General features: G+C 44.5%; 1 protein-coding gene across 8 annotated transcripts in view; it reads left to right on the plus strand.

Annotated features, from left to right (window-relative positions):
* fbrsl1 (fibrosin-like 1) overlaps window positions 1-25,447 on the plus strand; it is a 276,517-nt gene that overhangs the window by 119,009 nt on the left and 132,061 nt on the right. For all 8 annotated transcript variants that reach the window (XM_041041720.1, XM_041041718.1, XM_041041719.1 and 5 more), the window contains exon 4: window positions 4,356-4,391. In XM_041041720.1, the coding sequence (XP_040897654.1) occupies window positions 4,356-4,391 (36 nt within the window). The remainder of the gene's footprint in view (window positions 1-4,355; window positions 4,392-25,447) is intronic.

Consider the following 25,447-nt stretch of genomic DNA (forward strand, 5'->3'; position numbering starts at 1 on the left):
CAGGCAAAGACAGGGGACTCCTGAAGTGGGATGCAGAGAGCAAGGGGACGACAGCAACACTGAGGCTGAGATCAGAGGGCAGCTGGTGCAGTAGCTCCTGCTGTTTCCAGCGTTCACCTCATAAATCCCCAGCGCGCTGGGGAAAAGACTGGTTGGCTGGCAGCACACAGACAGGAAATGAGCATCACCTAGTTGGCCTAGCATTATAAAAAGCATGGCGCGGTTAACTGTAGACATGACCTAACGTGATTCTGCCAGGTGTGGGCTGACCTCACGGACCCCAGGGTGGAACGAGTTAAAGAAACTCTTCCAATTATCGCTGCGCTGGCATCCATATGCTGCCCATTTAGAGGATGAGTAGGTGGCAAAGGAAAATGGAGGCCAGGCATTGGTTCAGCATATGGGATGAAATAATGCAATTTAGATACGGAGGAAGTAATGAGAATTTATGCGAAATCCCAAACGGCTCATTTTAAATGAATGTAGAAATATGCTTCCTAACTAATGCCTGTCAAGCAGGCCTCCCAAACCTAACTAAATTCAATCAGACTGTTCATTTAGCTGACGAAAGCAGGAGGAGAGGGGGTGAGAGAGAGAGAAAGAGAGAGAGAGAAAGAAGAGGAAGGAAAATATGCAGCTTCCTTTTCCAGCAGGGGGAAAATGATGGAAAGAAAAAGATTTTAATGAACTTATTAAATACATTGTTTTAAGCTATTCAGCATTCCAATTGAAAATCAAGCCTGATGGAAAAAAAAAAGAAAAATCACCCGGCCTAATTTTTTCCATCTTCATCCTCTTTTTTTTTTCTGAGCCTCGCTGCTCTGTTTCTCTCGCGCACTGTCCCCCCTCTTCCCCTCGCACTATTTCTCTTGAAATTGTGTAAAAGGCTGTCTTTTAATGAAAAAGTCAGGAGGAAGAGGCGGGTTTGTCAGATAAAAGACCGACGCCGGTTGACAGCTCTGACAGGGATATACGACAAGCACTGAGAACGGGGGGGTGCAGATGAGGGGGGTGGAAGTGGTGGAGGTGGTGGTTCTTGCAGTGATGGTGGCGGGTGGGAGTGCGGAGTGGTGAGGGGCGGCGGGGGGGGGCTGGGTTGGATGTGGCATGTCTCTCTAATCTGCTGCCAAATAAATGGTGCACAGACGCTGATCGTTGTAGCCACGCCATCCGTATCTATCCATCTCTCTCCCTCTGCTCGTCTTTACCTTCCTCTTTCTCTGTCTCTCTGTGTGTCTGTTCTTCTCTCTGCTGGCTGTTCTATTCCACCCATCGAAGGCCTGGACATGACACACACACACACACACAACAAGATTCCTCTCCAACACTGTGTCATTGTCTTCCCTATATTTCTTATTTTTTCAGCTCCATGAAATCTCCGCCACCGCACTGAGAGCACTGCTAATTTTCGTAAAATACGCTCCACCACATCAAAGTGGCTCCCCAGCTTTAAGAGCTCTTAACTAATGATGCCACGTCTGCAACGAGTAAAATGGATTTCTCTTGTCTTACCGCCAAAGGAAATAGAGACAAATGCGACATGCGGACGCACACGCCTGCCCGCCTGTAAAAACAGTCATGCATCAATTTGGAAGCAGGGGGTAAAAAAAATTGCAGGGGATGCTGTTTGTTCATTGCCATGCTTGGGTCTTTATCTGTTTATTTTGACTAGGTAATTGTGCCTGCGGTGCAGCGGGGCCCCGGCACTAAGCCACACAGGGATTAGGGAAATGTGAGGTGGTGGAGGGGGTGGGTTCCAGTGCATCTGTGTCCTGCGGAGGAGAGGGCGGCAGTTGTGGTGCTGTCATGGTCTCTAACACCCTCCTGTATCCACCCACACCCACCCACATGCACCCAAACCCACCCACCTACCTGATCTTCCTGCCACAGAGGGCATACACGTTCACATCCCTTTCCTCATCATGCTCCAATAAGCTTTGATTGGCCTGCCTCTTGGCCTCCGTGCAACGACAAAAACCAATAGTCTGAGTTGAGAGAAGATGGACTGGACCCTCCCCTCTTGTCGCCATGTTTTTCTTTTTTCTTTCTCTTTTTTTTTTGGAAGGAGAGTGGAGGAGGGGGCATGGAAATGGGGAGAGGATTAGGGGGCGGATTTAGCAACATTTCTCTTCTCCGGGGCTGTTTAGTTAACCCTTAAATGCCGCCAGCATCCGCCCCATCCCTCTCACCACCAACCACCAGAACCACCACCACACATACACACACACACACACTCGTCCTCCTCCCTCCCCCACACTCCCTCTCTGGGGCGGGTTCTTAAATCCTTTTGAAGTCCTAAGCGCTGCAGAAATCCATTGAGAGCCATGTATAATGGCTTTTAAGAGAGAGTGTTTAGCTGTATGCCGACCCTATGGCTTATGAACCGCTGGCGTTTTAATGGATCCCCCCTTTCCCTCCCCTCTATTCCTCCCTTCACCAGCACTAAATCCAATGGATTGTCCCTCATTATCATTTAAATAAGCCTCTCTTTCTACTCAGAATGCTGCAAGTTGAATGAACTCTACATACTAAGGCTAATTCCAAATGGCCTTGGCCTCCCACCACCTATGCACATATGCACTCACACACACACACAAACACATGTATATACACACACATTTAAGTGCACTCACAACATGCACGCACAGACAACAGACCACATTCTCACCGGAAAACACTTTTGGCCCTTTTGTATCCACAGATTTCGCCTTCTGTGCAGTTCCTCTTCCACACTCCTCTGGCCTCCTCTCTGGTTGAGGTAGTGAAGGAAGCAGAGGGGTTGAGCAGAGTGGGAATAGCCTTTTGATTCCCGCAGAGCCTGCTTTCCGGTTCACGGCAGGGCTCCTCCCTAATCGTCACCACAGGAGCCGTCCTGCGAATCAGAGGGGCACACAGGCGTTGATGAGGGCTGAGGCCTAGAGCAGGTGTGGGAGAATGGATGAGGGGCATTGGGAGGGTGCAAAACAAGGGAAGCAGTAGTGGTGAAGGTGTGGGGGAGGTCGTTTGGATTGAAGGTGGACCTATGGATGAAATTGGTCTAGCAGAAAAGTCCCCTCCAGAGACCGGGGGGGGGAGAGATTGCCAATCTAGACAGAGGAATAAAAGCAGTGAAAAGTGGAAGTGGAGGGAGGGATTTGGAGATTGGTATTCGTGCTGGGCGCTGACACACAGAGCCAGAGAACAGAACAAAACCCAGCCTTTTCTGTCTCCATCCTGCTCTTGTTCAGCATTTAGAGGACTGCATTAGAAAACCCAGGAGGAGTTTGATGGGCCAAAACACTTCCCTAAATGCATGAAGAGATATTTATCCTGAGTACAAACAGGGCTGATATAACCTGATGAAAAATGTTTGGTTTGGTTCTGAAATGTGGCCAACAAAATGTATGAGGATTATAAAGAATATAAAGCATATATATAAAGCAGAATATAAAGCATTTTAGAATGTACGTCTGCTTTTTATATGCACTATATTTGCAGGTTACATGTGCTGAAATATCTGCCCAGTTATCCTAAAATGCCTGTTGATGCTTCTCTTATTCAATACTCAGTATTCCGTTTGTTTTGAGAGCAAAGCAAATACTTGCGAAATTGTAAGATGGAATAAGAGAAGCCATCATCTTCAGCGAGCGGGGTACCTGAGCTGTCACTCACTCTCAAAACAACAATTTCTAAATCAAGGTGTGTTTTATCGTTTTATCTACTGATGCAAGTGATGGATTCACCTCCATCAGCAAATCAGACATGTCAGGTGGAGCTCTTGAACACACAAAGGGAAGTGAAGTCAAACAAATATATAATTAAATGGTGACACTTAACCTTGACCTGCACTGCAACACGTTTGTCTGTATTTTAAAACCATCAGAAGCAATTAGTTGGGTTACAGAAAGTCAGCAGGCAAGGATGAGAACATAAGTCATTAGCTATATAGTTGCCTCATAAAGTATCCTAGGTTAGGTATCCCAGAACCTCAGAACCATTTTTCATATCAAGCATGTACAGTTCGCACTGTGTTTAAAATTCATTTGCACGGCCTTAGAATGACTATTGTGCGCCATTTTAATTATAATTTTACCAAATGATTAAGGTTTTCCACAGTGTATTTCTGTGACAGCTCAAATTAAGTCTGTCAGCAGGACACGAGTGATTGTTTTTAGAGCGGGCGTGGCTCAGCTACCCCCAGTGGTGGAAGCCAAAATGTATGGGAGTGATGTGTGGTAGGCGGGAGTTACATGGCAGGGCGGGTAAAAGGTTAACGTGAATATTGATATTAAAGCGGCACTGCTTCATCATGTCTGTGTCAGCGAGTGAAACGCTCCTTAAAGGTCATCCCTGTTCTCCTCTCTCTCTCTCCACAGAGTTCCACTCACTCGCTGTCAGGCCGCGGCTACTCGGTAAGTGACATTTTCATGCTTCATAGCTTTACGGCAGAATTACAATCTCCAACGACCCGCTTTATGGCCCCGGCGCTCGACATTTTAATTATGTTAAATAGAGTAATGGAGAAATCATGATATTAGGAACATTAATTTTAGCTGACTGACTTATTAAATTGCGGGAAGGTGTCCTGCGCTACCTTGGCGAAAAGAGCCTCGTTTTATTGGCATCGATCAGCGCCTTTCGACAGTGCTGCAATTTGGCTGTCAGAGTTTTATGTCTTCCTCCAGTGACTGTCAGTGGAGGATCCTTTTGCTCACATATCAGACAATATGCCTAAAAGCCTTTTAAAGGCCCCCGCATCCATGCAATAAATACAATTTCGCACCGCCGGAGAAATGCACGTACATTTACACCTTCAAGAAGATTCATCGCAGTTAAACACGTCTCATGATTTGCTGCAACTGACTGTGCATTAATAGGAGTCAGTGAGATGATCTTTATCATAGCACGTGTAGAGTGTTGTTCAAGGTAAATGTGCCCGAGAGGAATATTTAGTGACGCCTTGGAAAACATCAGCCCAATCCTTTCAAACATACACTAGCTCACAAATTGTCAGTGCACAACTATTTTTATCCCTTGAAAGCATCTGTTGCCTTGCCCCCGTGCGTTTTCGAACCGTAAATTTGTGCTCTTCCCCTCCCATTGTTTCAATGATGTGTCTCGTCTCTGGGTAATAGAGACAGCGGTCGTCCTTTATGTCCTTTGCTTAAAGGGGAACTCATAAGAGGAACATTCTTTAAAGTGTGCTACTTTTAGCTGATGAGTGGCATATGGCAGTTCTTATTGCAGCTTGGAAGCAATCATCCCGGCAAACAAAACAACTATAAATGGTTTGTCATCGTTAATCTGCCTCAAAGGACTGCAGTTAAAGCGCTGAACAAAGCTTAACTTCAAAAGGCATTGATCTCTGTGCGATCTTTTTTTTTTTTTTTTATTTTGTTTTAATAGAACATGTCACATTCCTATTCCCCAGCGGCCGCATACTCACAGATGGATGAAAACAAACAAGACCTTCCAAAAAAGCTTGTGGAGCCCTTTGGCTCGAGCTGTCAGTTTGAGTCGGCAGGGAACAAGGCCTTCTCTTTATTTGAAAAGAGGAAGGAGGGAGTCAGAGAGAGCAGAAATGGAGATGGAGGGGGGCTTGTCGGTGGTAGTGGTGTGGGGGCAGGGGCATTGTGTAAGCAAAGGAAAGTCCAGTAACAAGGGCAGGAAGTTTCACGTTGTCTTGCTCCCTCTCTGGCTATCCACTGGTGCTATCTGCAGCGTTTGTAGCCTCTGGGCACCTCCTGGGTGCTGAGCTCTGACTCTCAATCTGCTCTGCTGCCAGGCCCGCTTGATTTCTGGGGTCTCCTTATCTGTAAGTGCTTCAGGCTTTACAGTGTGATGGTTTCGAAGGTGGGTATGGGGGCTATGGTCTCGAGGCTCCAGGGAACTGCCAGTCAGAGGCTGAGTGGGTATAGGAGGAGGAATAGGACGAGGAAAAGGCTCAGGGCTGGAGAAAGTGTTATGGCTGGAGGAAACGGAAGAGAGAGGCTATGTATGTGGGTGGAGGGCTGGTTGTAACTTGGGGAGGGGGTGTGGGAGGGTCAAAGAGGGGGGCACAGAGGCGCAGCCAGCGCCACTGGCCACCAGTAGCACAAACAGAACTATTTGCTGGTTGGCCCCTGGTGCTGTTCGCCTCTGCACAAACAATCAAAAAATCAAGCTGGTGAATAGGGGCTGGTTATCTGTCACAAGCAGTAAGGCGGTAAGAGGTTAAAAAAAAAAAGCAGCTCCCAACAGTTTGTTTTTTACCTCTATGGGAGATAACGCCTCTTCTTGTTTATGCTTCCATATGTCTCCCTTCTTATGCTGCCTGCTAGGCTTGAATGGCCTCATTTGAATGGTTTACACAAGAATGTAGAGAAGTTTCTGGGCTTTAGTGCCAGACTCATGAAAAAGGGAAATTGGAGCCCCCACAGGGTTTTTGGACACGGCAAATACCTTGGCTGTTGTATAAGGAACACATTGTCTGCTGGTTTAATTCACTGAACAGTGTATGTGCACATGTAAAATCCTGCACATACTATAAATTTAAGTCACATATCTCTTGGTGAGTTTATCCCTTTTTTCATCTCATTTTCTTCACTTGATTGTTAAAATAAAACATAAACTGGAAAACAAAAATGAACAGTTAACGCTAATGTTTCATCTCTGAATGACAGTTACAGAGCTGCTAACTGAATACTAATTTAATCTTTATTTTCAAATATTGATAGTTCTTAAAATTAGAACTAGTGAATTACAAACACTTTGGTGTAAGTGTTTTTTTTTTTCTGCAGGCTCATCCAAATGTGTTAAAATTAAGCTGCTCATGACTGATAAGTTGTCCTGACATAGAATACTTTCACATTTGAGTATTTTAGTGTCAAATTATTGTAGAAAAATGCATGGAGGCTTTTGTTTCCCCTGAATTTGCCTGACAGGCATTTGCAAAGGTGCTAAAAATACTTGCTTTTTACTTTTGTTCTTGCTACGGTGAACACAGACAATGGAACACTAAAACTCTTCACACTCTCAGTATACAGCACACACAGCTGCAGCAAACTAGTTTAAGTGTGAACATGGAATTAATCCAGTTTATAGTCAATCAGTTTAGTCAGCTCCACAATAAATTTAAATTAACCACATCACACCTGAGGTTGTAAGTGATGATTTGCTGATATCTGACTGAATTAACTTTATTACCATTACCAGCAATGTTAAACTTGTCTTAGTGAGCTTAAAGTGTAGGACAGACAGGACAGCATTCAGCAGAGAATTATAATAAAACTGGCATATAAATAAAACATTAAAATACACAAAAAACAAAGATATGAAAGATAAGATAAAAACAAGATGTACCTTAATTATAATCATATGCCGGTATCCAGTCTCTGTTTCAGAGAACTGAGAACTGATTTCCCTTTGTAGGCTGATTACAAACCTTAAGTTACATATTCCTCCAAACGTGGTGTGCTTATTCAGCTGATGACATTGCTAGATGTGAAATCGCTTCCAAACCACCCACCCACCCCACCAACCTTTCATCCCCCCATTCAGGGGTGAGGGCTAATCTCTGGACCGTTGAGTCCAGCAGCGATATGTAGCAGCAGGACTGAGACTCGCTATCTCACTCTCTGTGGAAGACTGGGTATGGAATTGTTTATCAGTCCGACTCTCTCCTGTCTGCTTTGTGCAGGCTTCATTATAGCCTCAGCTATGTTTGGGAGACAATATCTGTACCTTGTTTCCTGCGCTGCTACCTGCTTGTTGTTCCAGCAGAGATGGGCCCAGGCTCTGGTGATTTATCATCCTCTCAGGGGCTTCTTGATAAAGAACCCAACATCCCCCTCTGCGCCTGAGAGATACGGGCTGCAAGAGATGCGGAAAATGTCAAAAAATCTCTCTGCAACTCTCTGCCCATTCTGTCACTACCCCTGGGGTGGATATACTGTATAGAGGAGGAGACGTTTTAGCTAAGCGAAAAAGACAACACACCTCCCTTTCCTTTCAGGACGATCATGAAGTGATTGAGCCTCAGTCTCCCACTCGCCATCTTTTGAAACCACCCAAGGCCAAGCTACGGCTGATGTTTTCACACACGATAAAAGCACAGAGCTTTGTCTGTGACAGTATAATCTGACTAGTCTGTTTTGGGAGGGTTTATGTCTGCGATGTCAGGGAGTAAAACCTTAGCCAGAGTGTTTGGGTTGAGCGGGAGTGCTCAGAGCTCTCAGACACACCCGTTCTTTATTTCCCCTGCTCGGGTTGTCATAATCATATTTAACGCTAAATGAGTCTACACTCCAAACAGAGCAGTCTCAGTCATTTGTGCATTCTTAAACAGCCTTGTTTTAATTGATTTGGCATTCACGACCTCCACATTGTGGCAAATACACTTCCCTGTCAGAGTGATGAGGCTTTTTACAAGATCTTTATCGAATACAAGGATTATGTCACTTAATTACAATGGAAGCCATTAAAAGCTTCACGCTTTATTTAACAAAACGACACAGATTCACTGGATTAAATGCTAAACACAGCAATTGAAAGAAATTGAGTGTAAAATGTATCTTATACTTTAACAGAAAACCACGGCTTGTTCCCCTACAGTACATGAAATCTCTTAACTGCGTCTTTGTGAGCATCTCTATGACTCTCTCTCTCTCTCTCTCTCTCTCTCTCTATATATATATATATATATATATATATCACTCTGCCCGCCTCTCTCTGTCTCTCTCACTCCACTTACTTTTCAGTGGGGTGTGCAGGTGTCTCCATACCACCGGCTCTACACATGGTGAAAATTAGTGAAGGAAACCACAAGCGCAGCAGGAGTGGGCTGGGGCCCTGACATTGTCCTGGCCTTGGGGTGGGGCGCTGCCTGTCAGGGGCCTCTCTATGAGGGCTGTCCGCCTTGAAAAACCTATTTGTTTATCCCCGTGTGCGGTCCAGCTTCAGATCCTGGGCCCTGCTGCTCTCTGCGCACCAGGGACCTGGGCTGTTGCCGCTAGCAACAGATAAAAATTGCTGTTAACCACAGCAGGGCCCACAACACATCAATCAACGCGTCTGCAGATAAAGGCTGCAGGCTTCAGGGGCCCCGGCTGAATGGCACGGTTGAAAATCCTTTTCCAGTGGCTGAGCACACACAGCTCTGGCGGTAGAGGCCTGCTATCATTCAGAGTGGAGGAGGCAAACTTCATTTTCAGCAATGCAGCTCAGGTTTTGTTCTAATGGAGATGCATTAGAACGGCGCCAACACAAAGGGGACTCTGGGAGAGGTCATTTGAATAAAAAGGCGACACTGTGAATTAGTGTTGACCGGGCCTCAGAAAAACCAGCCCCAGCACAGTTCAGTTGTTCTAAATGAACTCTTAATTGCTTTTGCCACTTGGCTTTGCTCTTAAGGCTGCTTAAAAGCTGGGACGGGACGTTCAGCTTCACCGCATTCCACATACTCCGTTCATTAGGCCTGAATTGAGATCAACGATTGGAAATAGCTAGAAGCTATACACCAAAGGCCCAGACTGGCATTAGTACAAAATATTTTTTTCACCAGAGGTGACTTCAGTGGTTCATTCTAGCCTTTTTCAATCTAGTTGAACCACCCTTAGAGCAAATGTATAGTGATGACTTTGGCGCCTGGAAATGAAAAAGAACAATACTGATCTTTTCTTATATTAAATCCAGTTAATGTATTCCCACATGGAGCCCTATGCTATCGCCCGTGCTGGAGTCGGTCCAAATGAAACACAGGCTCTCATGGGTAAAAGCATTAGTTTTATCCCCCTAAGCCCAGCCTTGATTATCATCACTCTTAGTTTGTCCTGGATGCACTGTCCCCTAACTCACATTTGCCCCACTTTAAACAAATAGCCCTATAATGTAACAATCAAACAATGCTCTGAGGATTTGTTTACTGCTGCCTTTCTCCCCATTAAGTTTCACAGACACTGTAGACAAATAAAGTGGTAATTCCACTTTATCATATGTTACATATACCACAATCAAGCAGCAATTACATGCTCCTTCCATTTGTAAGAGCTCCCAGTGCCGACGTGGATGTTTTAATGAGGGCTGTAATGAACGCTCAGGGTGTTTGGCAAGTCTCCGAGATGTTGCTGGGGCTTTTATGGCTCCCCATTATAACGTACAATTTGCATCAGCAAATTACAATGCTCCATATCATTATCCTGCACCAAGGCCCGATCATAAATTAGAGCTCCAATTACAAACATCTATCTGGGAACGGGGAATGAATACGATGGCAGCCCACCAGAAGCAGGCAGGAGGGAGAGAAAGCCTCCTGTGGATTGTGGGATGAGACTTCCATAGAGGTGTGATATTCTCATAAACCGTCCTTATGGGGAATTCATGCTTCCAAAAGAAATAGACCGTTTTGGGGTGGAAAGAACGTCTGCTAGATCTGTTTTGGCAGTTCCATATGTCATATTTCACAGCGCGCTGCACATTGAACTTTTTGGTATTTTAATCTCCTTCCTTCTGCTAAACACAACATCCCACTGATTTCGATGGCTGACTGTTTCACACTTCTCATTCAAAGCTATGTAAGCCTGTCCATTCAGCTGTGCAGAGTAAGGGCCTCGTTTATTGTGTCTCAATTCAGACCTAGCTCTGTCTCTGTCTCTTCCAATCTCGCTCTGTTTGACTCGCTCTCCCTCTCTTATTCAACTTGATTATACACTGGAGGGAACATAATAAATCATAGAGATTTATCATGCTGCAGCTTATTAATTCAGCGCCACAAGTGTAATATTAGTCTGTGTCATTTAAAGAAGCAAGCGTTGCAGCATTGCCAATGTCCCCCAAGGAATCTAGAGGAAGCCATTTTAGTTTGGGCAGAGCCTAATAAAAAAAGAGCAGACTTCTCATTTCCAACACAAGTGATGGTTGTTCTTCCCTCTTTCTTCTTCCTAACGCTCCTCTCTTTCTCTGACTGATATGACGATCCAGTTCTGCCTCAGTTGTTGTAGGGGAAACAAACAGCAGTGTTCCTGTGATGGCTGTGTTGCCTGTAATCCGCGACCTGTGGCCAAATCTCGCATGGAGAGGTAGAATAAAAGGCGTACGCCACCAGATTGCTGCAGGCGCCAAGGAGAAACCACCTCTACTGATGAGACAAAAGGCCTGCGGGTCTCCCGCAAACCCTCAAGAGCTCCCCGATGCTGCACAAACAAAGCCTGAAATTAAGAAGAGCCAGAGGCAGGCCCATTTCTACAGCAGAGCTAAAGTGTTCCTTTTTCATGGCCTCGGTGGATTTCCAGTATGAGATTGTAATAGGGCAGAGAAACGACACAACACTTTGGAAATTACAGTCACAGATTTTGAGAAAGCAGGTTTCTCATCCTCTTTTTCTCTTCTCTTTTACGGCTCTTTCAGCGTTCACACCTCCCACCACCATTTCTGGGCTAATTTTAAAGGTACTAAAACCTCCTCTTGTAGCCTTTAGAGGGTGTCAGATGATGTTTAATTCATGTTTTGTTTTGCATTTTAACCTTGCATATCTGTAGGATCAAACGCATCTATCTTTGCTTTTTGGCTGCAAAGCCAGAGCACGGCGGATGACTGCAAGCCGTTGTCTGAGTTTGAGAGGTCATGAGATGAAGAGACTTTATTCCATATTCACAAACACCCTCTGGCAATTATTCCCTCTATCTTTAATGTTTCTATGAATCTGTTAGGGTTCAAGCCCCCACCCACCTCTCTAACTCTACCCGCATGAGTACCTTTTCCGAAACCTGTACAAAAAAAGTTATACTAAGTAGGTCATGTTCTGCCACTCGTCTTCTAATCACTCAACGAAAAGAACACGATTTCCCTCCATCGGAGCCCCTGAGCCTTGCTCCTGGGATTTCAGTGAGCAACGTGTGCTCATTTGATTTTCTGGAATATGTTTTCTCCTTTTCCTTTCTCTCTCTACACCCCTCTTTTTACTTTCCTTACCTTGTATCTGACAGTACACAAGCAACACCTACCCTGCCTCCGACTTCACCACATACACATATGCACCACAACCCCTCCTCCTCCCCCCGTGTTTCTCTCTCTCTCTCTCTCTCGCTGTCTCGTCGTCTCTCTCAGTGGAGAAGGTGTCTGACAGTAACAGCAGGTAAGGTATAAGATTACAGGAGAAGCAGGGGCAATTATACCTCCAGCTGATGCTGGTGTGTTTATGAGGAGAGTAACTGTTAATGACAGTGTTGTGGCTTCTCCAGAGGCCGGAGCACAGCTTTGGGAAACCTGCTGTTTTTGTCAGCCTGGCTTCCTGCTATGAGTTTTTCTGTCGGCCTATCTGATTTTTGTTCTTTCTCTTTCTCTCTCCCACGCCTCGGCGACACTGAGAGCCTTCACTTTGAGCTGCCGTGCCTCTGTGTTGCCCTGCCACTGCTGTGGTTTTTGCCTTTTGGGCAAACAGAGGCACCAAGCAGGTACAGATTTCCTGTAATGTGCTCAACTAGCATGTGCTGACTGGATTGTGAGTAAAAAAAAAATGGTTTCTTAAGGTCATAACAGCTCGGCTTGGTGAAGCATATTGTAAACATGTACATGTGTGCACAACACACACACACACACATACAATGTTGCACATACACCGGCTGGTGTTTGCAACTGCAGGTCTCTCACCAGGGTTTTGGCTGCTTTGCCACTTCCCCCCTACGTGCTTTCACACACGGCAGGCAGATCGCAGCGATTGGAGAGGAGTTTGTGTTTAGATAAAGGAGCTTAATCATAATTGCATGGGGTTTCCAGTGTCTAGCAGTGGCGCTCTCCCAGTTGTTGTTCCCCTTGGCAGATCATGGCTTGCAGCAAGAGGTTTCAGCAGTGCAGGGACATATAGTGGAGATATATCACATATTATACTGTGAAGTGAAAGTAAAGAAATTAGTTTTGTATATCAAATATATTTATGTAAAACACACCTCTAAATTACAGTGAGTGTTTTTTGCAACTGTAAATGTTAAAGATGCACATTTTTGTGTTAATCCAGTATACCTTTAAATGTGTTGTGTAGCGCTGTCTCTCAGTTGTTATTTGCCATGTTTGACCATATGTAAATCCTTATGCACTTCTCTCTGTGCCAGATGGTGCTAAGACACTATTTGTCTTTTGTTTCCTCTGAGGCTGCACCTGTTTGGGTTGAATCTACCTGTCTGACTCTCTGTTTGACCAAGTTGGGCCTGTACCCTATTTGTGAAGATGTCATTTGCACTCTCTGTACCGCTTCTTCCACAAGCTGTGGATCAAAGTGTTAATTAGAGATATATGAATTCAGTCATTTCAGTTTCACGTCCACATGCAGCTTTCTCATGTGATTCTCTCCTTTATGTCCCTTATTGCTGCCAAGTCGGTTTACAATGCAACACATCCCTTGAACCCCCTCCCCCATTTGGAGTTAGTCTCTTAGATGTTTATGTTTTTGTCTTTCTTCAGAATGAATCCTGTTTTACTGTTTCACTCATTGAAAGTCACTTTGGATAGAAGAGTCAGCTAAATGCCAGGAAATGTAAATGAATGCCAGACTCGCCCTCCAGTCTTCTGCCCACAACCATCCACACTCCAGACCCCATCCACTGTGCCCTCAGCGTGTGTTTGGCCTTGGCCCCGATCACATCAGGGCACATGGGAGATTAACTGGGCTGGCTTATTCACTCAGCAGGTTCCCCGACTCCCCTCCACTCATCCCGGCCCAATCTGCCAGCTAGCCTCCTGCTCTGCCGAGCCATGGCAGCAGGGCACCGCAAGCCCGGCCCGCCTTCATTACGCCTGCCAGATGGGCTGAGAATTAGATTCGAACTCCCACCATGGAGGGAGGGAGTGGAGAGAGATTGAGGAGAGAGGAAGGGAGAGAGGTGGCAGAGGAAAAGGGAGGAGGGAAGAAAGTTGTGGGGGGAAGAAAGTAATGGTTTTTGTTTTCATTTATGTTGCAAGTTATTACATTTTAATGTAACACCCCTGGGACCTGGCAGCATTAAATGCCTGTTCTTGAATAATCGACACTAACTGCAAGCAAATGCTAGGGAGAAATGAAATTAGCGAGCGCAGCAATTTGGCACAGTGATTATCGGCTCCTTGGAGGCACTTCCTGATGATTTAAGAATGCTAACATTTAAGCAAGTCAGATCTCATTACTCTTCAAGGTTAAATCGAGCTGTGTCGGAGGGGAGGCAGATGCTTGATTGGAAATAGTGCTTTCTTGTCTCTCTTCATCTCTCTTTGTTCATGCCGATGTTTCTCACTTTTGCGGCAGCTCACTGCAGGCGGAAAAGACTCAGGGCTGAAATCTGTCAGACCCTGATGACACCTTTTGCCAGCTCTTAATTAGATCAGCAATACTCGGTTTCCAAGGTATAATTTGTCCTTTGCCAAGGATCATCACTCGTGCTATGAGCACTGCCATGCTAACTGCCTCAGCCTCGTTCTGAATCTCTGTGTGCCGCACATTCCCTTCCACACAGATGTACGGCTGGGCCCATGGATGAACAAAAGAAAATAGGGACCTTTTTGAATCCTCACCAAAGGGAAAGTGTTTATTACTTTTCAGACCGCACCACAAATGTTCTTTTATACTGTATTTTCCTCTGCTATTCTCACTCGTTCTATGGAGGCAGGAACGATTTTCAAAGTAATTTCAGCCCTGTCATCTTCTGGTCCAGTGTTTACCTCAGCCAGCCATACACATCTGTTCTCTGCACAAACTTGATCCAATTAGGTGACACCAGACAATGGCTTACTCTTCCATAAGCCCAGCACAGCGCCAGGGGTCCTGAACAATACGGAAGTGTTTTTTCTTCCATTACGGGGCGTCAGATCCTTTTAAAGGTGTTTACCCGCCCTCGATGTGTCAGCCCCTGTTTCCAAAAGGGGGCTCAGCTGGGGAAGTGATAGGCGATGAGGATAATGATGCAAGTGGGAGCAGTGTGGCGGATGCAGATGCACTTTACCGTGCTGCGTGTGATAAATCCTTCTCTCCACTGCACTGCACCCCGCAAAGTTGAGGGACAGATGGGTTGGACTTTTATCTCCGTTTTCTAAATGCAGGAGAAATCAAAACATTTTTCACTGCGGTGATGAGATTTATTTAAAGCAAGGCAGGAGCAACAAAGCTACTTTGGGGAATATGTCTATTAGTTTTTCCAAGCTGTTGTTTTCTCATGCAGAGGGGGAAAATCATTGCAAGTCAAATGTAATCATCCCGCCGCTGGGTTATGCTCCGTCTCGAATAATAATAATATTAGGTTGGTCCCTGGCATTGCCTGCATCAGGCTTGTAATTTGAATTTCTGAGACACAAGTAAGAAGGCTGATGTTAATCACAACCAATCACTGATGTTATCGTTGCTGTTTTTTTTCCCCTTGTTTGTAACAGCTTTATCTTTTGGCACATCTTGAAATTTGGCAGCCTGAATTCATTATCTGCAGTGTTTCATGTAGTCAACAAACATGGTGTCTGTAATGTGGGATTCTGCCTCCTCCTACTTACATGCTGTGCGTACCATACCACATCTGATGTCTCTACATCACATTTTGTCTTTGTTGTGGCCAAAAGGATTTCTGGATTGTAGTAGGGTTGCCCCAGGAATGAGGAAAAAGCCTCTAAATTGTAACCAGGCATTTCCACATGAAACATTCATGCTTAAGTATGATTAGTAGAGATTAAGGTGGGTTTGTTTTGCCTCTTAGAAGGCCCCGTGACAATTTAGAAATGGATTGAGAGCAGCTTTTGCAGGCACAGCCTCCTTAATCCCGTGCCAAGAGTTCTCACCCACCTTTGCTGAATTATTTACATTAAAGTTCTCACGTCAGCTTTGCAGCCAAGGGCCTCGAGGTACTATGTGTTAAACTGCCTAAACCTCAAAGCATTGGAAGCATGGAAAATATTAGGTTGAGTATTTCCAATACTTTTAATGGAACATGTTTTGCAAAGAGAGAGGTTTGTCAGTGCCACTTGAGGAGCTATTCTGTTGATATTAGTAGACAAAAACATATTGCGTTGCATTAAGTTCAGAGAGAGTGTGTCTGCTGTAATGGAGGCAGTAGCTTGTAGATTTTCTATTTTCAAGACTGTCGGAATAGACAGAGATCAAATAGTGGTCCATTCTCCCAGCCAGTGATGTGAATCCATCTCCCCGTCCAAGCCATTCTACTATCATGTATCCCATTTCCATACCGCCTCCCTATCATGTATATGAGATGGAGCCCTCCCACGTGCTGGATGATGCGATCCCCAGATAGATTCATTCATACATAATGATAAAAGATGGGTTTGGACAGGGCTACTTATTTGACAATCATTGAAGTGCCACTGTGATGGATGGCGAGGAGGACCTCCACCCCTCTCCCCTCCCACCCCATAACCACGGCTCCCTCTTCTGATCCCACCTTATTTATTTTCCCCAGCCCAGCTCAAGGTCTCCACTCACTTTAAAAGAGAAATATCAAATTGAATTAAAATTGCCCATTCACCCAAAACAGAGACCCGCGCGCCTTAAAAATCACACATCTGTTCCCACAATTCATTGTTGCAAAGTCAAAACTCTTTCTCTCTCTCTCTCTCTCTCTCTCTCTCTCTCTCTCTCTCTCTCTCTCTCTCACTCTCTTTCTCTGGGTGCGTGGTAATGTGAATTATTCATGCCAGCGGGGCCGCGGCGTGCTTCATCATGTTAAAGTGCCCATGACATTACTGATGGAGCCACCGACGCCCACGCACTGCTAGCTATGCTAATGCATTTGGAAGGAGGAAAGAAAAGAGATGGCAGCACCTCTAGGGATCAGGAGGACAAGAACAGATCACTTATTAGAAATTAGTACTTGAAAGTCTTAAGTCCTAGTCCAATTGCAAATTTCAGTCCTTACCTCTGAAAAAAATCCTATCAATGAGGAACCCAAACATTGTCACTGTTCCAGGGCTTCAAATCAATCTTCAGTCACTATTAAAGTTGGGTACGTTCCACCTCCGTGGTTTAGGGGTTAAGATACCGGCCATGGACTGCAGAGGTCCTTGTTCGAGTCTGGCTGGGCTCCTTTGTTATATCTCTTTTTCTCCGTCATTGTTCTGCTGTCCTTGTCTCATAAATGCATAAAATGCTCAATAGATAATTCTCTTACAAACAATTAAAGTTCCGTCTGATGAGGAAAAAAACAATTCATTTAACATTTTTTGTTAGTTTTTAAGTGCTAATTCTAACTGCTAATTGCTCTTTTTTTTTTTTAAAATACAAGTCAATAATTGGAAAACTGTTTCTATCACCTAACCTCTACATGCTACTCTGCATGATTCATTTGTCTGTTGAGAATGTTTTCCAACTGCACAGGACAGTTTTTGAAAACATGTTTTACACTTGTACAAAAAAAAAGAAAAACTAAGCAGTTGAACAAGTGAATAAGTTTCACTCATTTCTTTCCCCACCCACATTTTACCAGCTCATGCTGCGATTCAAAGTTTTTGATCACAACCCCACTTCTCAGCTGGATTACCTTTCTGCTCGCTGAGAGAGTGCGTCTCAGTAGCACCCAGGAGATTACTTTGTGTTACGGTGCATCCGTGCTGGGAGCTCTAATGACGTGCCGCATTTATCGGAACCCTGAAATTCAATAAGCCAGCTCAATTGTAAGTGCAAAGAATTAACTTTGATCGTGATATTAAATGCAGAGCTTCACTTTAGCTTGTGAAAGAATACACTTGCACTGAATGGTGCCATAGTGCACATAATGTGGGCCGACAGGGAGAGGCCGTCATTCAGCTCCATTTTTTGTCCTTCAGGTGTTTGCATTCATGTACAAGAATGGTCTGATTGATAGGAATTTCTAAGACAGCAGACTATCGCATCTGGCATCTCTTCTCCAGATCTGTAGAACCATGCAAATGGAGGCCTCTCCTCAAATGTTATTTCTCAGTGTTGTAAATCGATCTTTAAATGAGCCAGTACAGTCTGACAGAGGTGGTACACAAAGAAAACAAGCACAGAAAAGAGAGGAAGCAGAGAGAAGAAGTTGAACAGGGTATGAAAGTATTTCCATTGTCGGTTTGTGTTAAACCGGCCTCCGATATGCTCTTTGTGAAGCTTTTCTCGCCTTTTCAGAAACCGCCCGCGTGTCTGTAAAGGTGCTGGGCGAGATGAGCACAACTGATACTGTGGTTCCCACACGCTTTGCCTTCTGAAATTTCACAACCGATAGCGGTTACTGACAGGGGTGGCCTGATAAAATCTCACCTGATTAGAAAAAAGAGAGTGAGAGAGGCAGTGAGAAAGAGTTGAGGCAAGGCAAGTAAAAACTAGAAGAGATAGCGGGCCTCATCGGGTCTCTGAGGTTGTGTCTAGGTTTCAGTTGACACATCTCTGGCTGGCCCCGAGTGCACCACGCTCTCCACAAATGAGTGGGTTGAGTCAACACTGACGGATTACAAACCACACTGGCATTGCTTTATCTTCTGATTGCAAATTTGAGATAGAGATTCTTCAAGTATGATTACAACTTTTTTCCCTTTCAGATTCGTTCAGTGCAATCAAGGTCAACACTTTTTACATCTTATCTAACCATAACCTTTAAAGCGTTTCTTAGTCATACATGCACATACACGCAACATTTTTTTTTTCGTCCATGGTTAATAATTGAAACCGTCACAGATGCCACCTTGACAGTGGTCCCCTCCAATTTGGCAGCACGGTGGAGGATCGCTGGCACCCAGCCTCACTATGGTCAGTCATGTGGGACATGTGGGAGAGTACGGGGTACTCTAGGGGGCCGAAAGATGAGCCCGATCCCACGTAGGCAGGAGATCTGGCCCCAGAAAAGCCCAGTGGTCTGACTCCTGGGACCTGCTGCTGCTGTAACTCAGAGATGCTATCGCAGTCAACCAGCCGTTCTTGTTGTTAAGAGGAGGAAGAAGGAAGGAAGGCGGTAGATGGCATCATCCTGTTTGTTCTCTTTCTTACATAGTCTGCCATTATCATTCTCTTTTTCTCTGATCATCTCTGATTTAATGCGTTCCATTTCGTTTCTGTCATTCAAGCTGAGCTGATATGATGGAGTGCCTGAGTTGTTGACTAACAAACACAGTGATTCGACTTGCTCAACAACATATGTAAGATTTGAACAAGTGGCAACCCGGATGCTTTGAGTGAAAACTGCTCCCAAAGATGGCTCAATTTGGAAATATTTTTGTATTTCACAATCACTATAATTGGATTTTTTTTTTTTTTCAGTTAAAACCTTTCAAATTTCAGTAAATTGACACATGTCACGATGGGTCCGCCCAACTCCCCCTTCCTGCTCCTATTAGAGATGCTTGTTAGGAGAGCTGCCATAGGCCCTCATTGCTGTGACGGCTCAGTCACAATCTATTACACAGACTGGGAGCCTGCGCATCTCATAACTGGCACCAAATATTGGTTTTGCTGATAAATTCTGAAAAAAACGCCACATTAATGATGAGAAAAATAAACAGGAGGCTTGTCGACAGGATGTGGGTGGTTGTCCCATGGGATAGGAATCTCGGGGATATAGAAATAGTTACAGCACCACCCAACAGGGGTTCCACCACCTCCCCCTCACAATCTTTCCTATACTCCCTGTGCCTTGCAGCTATCGAGGCACTTGTGTGGCTACTACACTTGTGTGTAGTAAGACAGCAAAGTTTTCATTTACTATCTACACAGCTCCCTCACCGAAAGCAAGCCTTCAGGGTAATGTTAGGTCTTTTCATAAGTTACAAAGATGTAATTAGACAAATTAGCTCAGCAGACACTCAGGGTTGCGTTTTTAATGGCTGCGTGTTGCCTAGGTTGGTAATTAGCAGGCAGCCGCTGCTCCAAAATCACACATTGCACCCGAGGCCTTGCATCCGTAACCTGACAACCAGTAGCAGCGCAGTAATGAAGGCTTATGTATCCCACAGGCTTGGTTTGTCTCACTTGCCAGCCAGGTTTGATGTTGGAACTCACGCAGAGCCACTGTGCAAATCTCTTGTTTATGCCCATGTATCAATTTCTTCCAGGTTGAGCATGCCGTCCTTTCAGCACGGTGATGTATTGAAATCAAACGGATGTGTTTTTGCCTCAGAGGCGCAGACTTTCATTTGAGCCAATCACCTTTATGGTCCAATTCATCAGGGCCTTGGACTACGTGTCCAGGTCTCTTGTTGTGAGTAGCACCCGGGGAGCCGATGAGCCATTTCCACACACCGAGCTCCTCTCCCACTTTTAATGACTTGCCGATGGTGATTTTCACCGAGCGCCTGTTTTTTATTGGCTCGGAATAAATTCCCCTTCTCTCTGACACTAGACATTCTCTTTAAATTGGATTGAGAGGGCTGAATGCCAAATCGGAAATGACCTAGCAAAATGCAGATTAACTTGTGAGAGAATATATTTGTCTATTTACCGTATGTGTCCGTATTACATCTGTGACACTGTGTTTATCACAAATATGACTTGGCTGCAAGCTTTTTGTCCTGTTACAATGAGTCTTCATATACAGCAAGAAATTGATTTTCTCCGTTTTCCATTTATTTGTACAACCTCAAGCATTACGGCATGTTTTTGCACTTGTGTATTTCATAACATTTTTCATTATCTGAAAAGACATCACACTCAGCTGCTATCATTAGGCGTAGGGAATAAGTCATAGTTCATCCAGCAGAATTCCCCACACTTGGTCTTTCTACGTATAAGGGTACTTAAAAGATTGACATTTTCGTATTTCGTAAATATAATCAATGTCTGTTGAACATCTTAAGCAGATAAACTGAACGTATTGAAGAAAGAGAAAAAAAAATAAAAATAACAGCATTTGCGGCTGCATGTAGAGAACGGCCATTTGCCCTAACCTCTTACAGGCTCAGCTGCTTTGTACCACATACTGTCTTTCTGTCCTAATTGTGGGGGCAAGTTGGCACAATGTTCTGCCTTCACTGACGTGGGAAGGAGATGATTGGGAACAACGTGCTGCGAGTGGATAGCAGCACACATCCACAGGAGCTTTGTGGACCAGGGAGATAAGGCTGGAGCCCACAGCATGACAGGGAGAGAGGGACTGGGGAATGGAGGACAAGACACTGCAGCCTTAAGGCCAAAAGACTCAGCGGAGAGTAATGAGGGCCAGCTCTCACCGAGGATACTGCCAAAACTGCCTGAGAGAGCAGGGAAAGGAGAGAAGGAGAGGTGGAATAACAACCTTGGAGGGCAAATTAGCTGCCTCGCCAAAGTAGCTGACACAGTAGAATGTGGAAACAAAAGGCACAAATGACAAGGAACAAATCTGAGGGTGGCTTTGATTCTAGGTGCAAGAATCTGTTTACACACCAGACTGGAATGCGTGATCTTTAACACTCTGCATTGTTTGGTCACAAAATTAGTATACTGTGTGTAGTACGCCATTATGTGTTTGTGTCGCAATGATTACAAGTGATGTTACAATGTGGCATGCCACATTAAATGACAAAGTGACTGAGACAGTGGAAGAGATGTAAAAGTTAAACAACATCAGCACCTTAAGAAGTTGTTAAATGCTGAAAATACAGTTGTCACAACTGAAAGGCATAACATGTCCAATACGCTTGCGTCCTGACTTTGAGTCTTGCAAATACATTTCACAGCTTCCTAGAAATTTGATACACATGTATATTTTCCCCTCAGGATGAATTTTAATCACCTTTGCGGTCCCCTGACTCTTCACCCAGTACCATCATCAGGTCAAAGTCAAGTTTCAAGTCAAGTTTTTTTTTTTTTTTTTAATGACCAAAACTAATGGCATTCCCATCAGCGTGCTTTGTGTTTAGTGTACTTAGTGTTTAGATAGCGGTTGCTAGCATGCAGGTGCACTAAACTACAATGGTGAACATGATAAACCTGCTAGGCATCAGCATGGCTGCAGACTGTTTTTCTTCAGGACTTCTTTCCTTCCTTTTGTCAGTCTGTGTGTGTGGTTAGGAGTTACATTTTAATGTGGAGAGACATTACAGTAAAATGCCTTAACATTGCATTTGCATACAGTATATTGCACAGAGTCTTACTTACCTATAAGCAGGCCTTTAAGTGATGAGCTTATGTCACAATATACAGTACAAGCACTATTCAATCATAGGGTCAGTTAGAATTAATCAGCCGCCATCTTAAAAGGAAAAGGCTGACATCTCACAGGGGCCATAAAAAGATCCTCGGAGGCCACAATCTGAGTTGAAAAATACTTTTAATTTTGAGTGTCACAGTTTCGCAGGCGTGGATTGTTGCCCATCCATTCTGCGTGATGCCTTTAGATTCCTCTAATGGAATTTTGCAGTTCTGTTTCTCTCTCTTTTCTCTTTCCTTTTCTTCTTCTACTTCTCTCTCTCTCTCTCTCTCTCTCTCTCTCTCTCTCTCTCTCTCTCTCTCTCTCTCTCTCTCTCTCATGTCACACACACACACACTGAGCCTCTCTGTGCTGGGCCTGCCTGTGGCACAAGACATGTTGGATCATTTGATTCCAGCTAATAACCGGAGTTAGCCCAGAGAAAGGCATAAATGAGTTGTGGCCTCCCTGGGCTCCTCCTGCTGCCTGTCTGAAGTGTGAGACGGCTGGAGGCTCTCAGCTAGTCAGCTCTGTGGATGGAGGCTGTTTGTGTCATAAGGGCTCAGAAATGTAAGTTGTTGTCCTAGAGAATGTTTCTGCACAAGAAAAGCTTATAGTTCAAGTGCAAAATATATGTCTTTCCAAGTATTTGGCGCAGTTTTACTCTAAGTCTTATCTTGTTTTCCTCACAGATGAAGGTTTTTTTCTGTTTTTAATGTTTTATCTAATTAACTACCCTGTTTTAAAGGCTTTACAGGCCAATTTTCAGTTACTTGGTTGTCGTTCAGTTGTGTGAATGACTCAGTAGGGTAAATATATATTGCAAGTATATGCACAAACACATGTTGGCATGGACTTCTGCACACGTGCATGAGAACATAGACACAATCTCCTAACCACATACTGTCTGCACCCTCTCACACAGTTACACTTGTAGTTATACTAATATAACATGGCCAAACCCACGCCTTCCTTCTCACACACACACACACACAAAAGCATACTCACATCTATAAATTCTCAGTAAAAATGAAAACACTTCCTTGTTGACACGTTGTAGCGCTTTGCGTTTTGATTAGCAAGAGAAGGGAAGTGGTAATGAACTGTGAACGCTCTGCTTCCTTCCATTTGGAGACCAGGCATCAGCTCATTCCTCCGCTCTCCCCGCCAAACGCTGTATTGCTATTCTGTCCATACACCGCTCCCAATTAACTCTGGCATCTCTCTCATCCCCCTTTGTTGATATTCAATGTCAGAAGGACTATTTGCTCCGTTTTCTCAGCACATCAGTGATGATGATATGCCTGGTTATGGATGAGCTGTGACATTATGACGCCCGCCACTGTTATTCCCATAGTGTTTGGCTGATTTTGTTGTTGTTGTTGTTGATTTTTGGCAATAAAGCTATTTGTAACTAGTTGTTGTAGACCATTAAGATTGAATGTGCCATAACAAGAATAAATAAATAGAGAGCAGATTGATAGATAGATAGATAAACTGTATTTTTTCACATTTATCTCCTCCAAATAAGGCAATTAAATATTTTTTCAGCTTCACAGCACTGTTTGCACCCAAACATCTCTCACCCAAAACTTTTCTTTTGTTTTACACAACATCTCGTTGTTCCGGCTCTAAAAAAACAAAAAGTGTGAAATCACATTTCCCTTCTATCTCGCCTGTAGAATCTGCAATAACAGCCCCGCCCTCGCCTTGCCTTCGTGGACGCTGGGAGATGCGGTGTGTGACACGTCTGTGTGTATGTGTGTGAAAGAGAGTGTGTATCAATCTTTTGTCATCTTTAATACTGCAGTCTTATCGGAAGAAATGACAAGCTCAAATGAGCCGGCGCAGCAATTACCGCAGTGCGAATAAATGTGGGTGTGTGAGCGTGCATGTGTGTGTTTGGATGGGTGTGTTGGTTGGGTGTTGGGGGCTGGGGGGGGGGTTGTTGGTGCTGGGACCATTTACAGCTTGCTGATGAGAAACCCTGCTGTTCTCCTCATCACCCCTTCCTCGTCTGTCTCCTTCAGCACACCCCAAACACACTGACACACTCGGGCATACACACCCCAGGACACCTGTAATTAGGCAGTTAAGTGTCACACATATATTCATTTAATGGTTACTCCAGTGTCCAATGGCTCTAGAAGCACTTGCAACAAATGTAAAAGTGTTATGTTATTTTTCATAACACTTAGAGTCAAACTTCTTTGCAATAATTATTCAATAAATATAGTAGCTGAATTTCAAAGTGGACACATTTTTGGTACTAACACACACTAACAGCTCTAGCATCCTTTTCTTGCGGCAACATACACACACACATACACACAGTCATATAGATCCATCGTCCTCTAAAAGGGGCAAGGGACACATCAACACAGCGAGAAAAGCCTGCAGAGGCCACAACATGCTGAGGGATGTGGAGGTGTCAAACATGGAAGTGTCAAACTGTGCACACTCAACACCCCAAACCTCTCCTCAGTATATGTGTGTGTGCGTGTGTGTGTGTGTGTGTGTGTGTGTGTGTGTGTGTGTGTGTGTGTGTGTGTGTGTGTGTGTGTGTGTGCATGAGTGCGTGTGTGTAGAGCTGTGGAGTGTGTACAGTGTGTTTCCGTGGGCGGCTGTCACCTCTAAACAGCAAAGTTTCCAAATGACAGGGCCAGGCGATGACAGTTCAGCTACTGCCACCGGGCAGGGTAGAGACGGGAGCCTCCCCCCATCTCACAACCCCCACCTCCCCCATCCTCTCTCTCTCTCTCTCTCTCTCACTAGGTCTCTCTCTCCCACTCAGCTCCATGTTGTGACTGCTTGTGACAGGACTTGTAGGTTTCTTGCTGTTTATTCCATGTGGTTTTCTTGCTACAACATGTCTGCATTGTGCATTTTCTCCCAGCATGTTCATAAGTTCGACACAGAGCTGTTAGTGTGTGTGCGTGTGTGTGTGTGTTTATATAAGAACAGGTCTGATATTATATGTACATATATATGTTTCTGTCAAATATATTCATGTATAGACAGCCAGTACAGACAGTGTATGTGTGTGTAATCCTCTGAACAGCTGGATTTTTAGAGTGATGTACATAGTGACTGAAACATAAACACATCAAAAGGTCTTTGCTAATGGGCCCGTTTGTGTTCGTATGTCTGGAAGTACAGGTTGTTTTTTTCCTTCCATGTGCTCTGTAATCTTTACGGTAGTTTCCTCACAGTATGTTTTACAGTCAGAGGACGTACCGTTGGCGTCGTCCTGCAGTCAGTCATCTCAGCTTTTAAGCTGAGATAGTTCCTTTGTGGTAATTTGTCACACGACTTCAGTCACAGGATAAACGTCTTATGTTAAAGCGAAATTTTAACACGTTTAAAAAAAACTCTGCCTTAAGCACAGTTCCTTCTCCTCCTTCAGTGGAAAAAAAAAAACA

Source organism: Toxotes jaculatrix, chromosome 7 (genome assembly GCF_017976425.1).
Source record: "Toxotes jaculatrix isolate fToxJac2 chromosome 7, fToxJac2.pri, whole genome shotgun sequence".
In the NCBI taxonomy this organism is placed as follows: Eukaryota; Metazoa; Chordata; class Actinopteri; family Toxotidae; genus Toxotes; species Toxotes jaculatrix.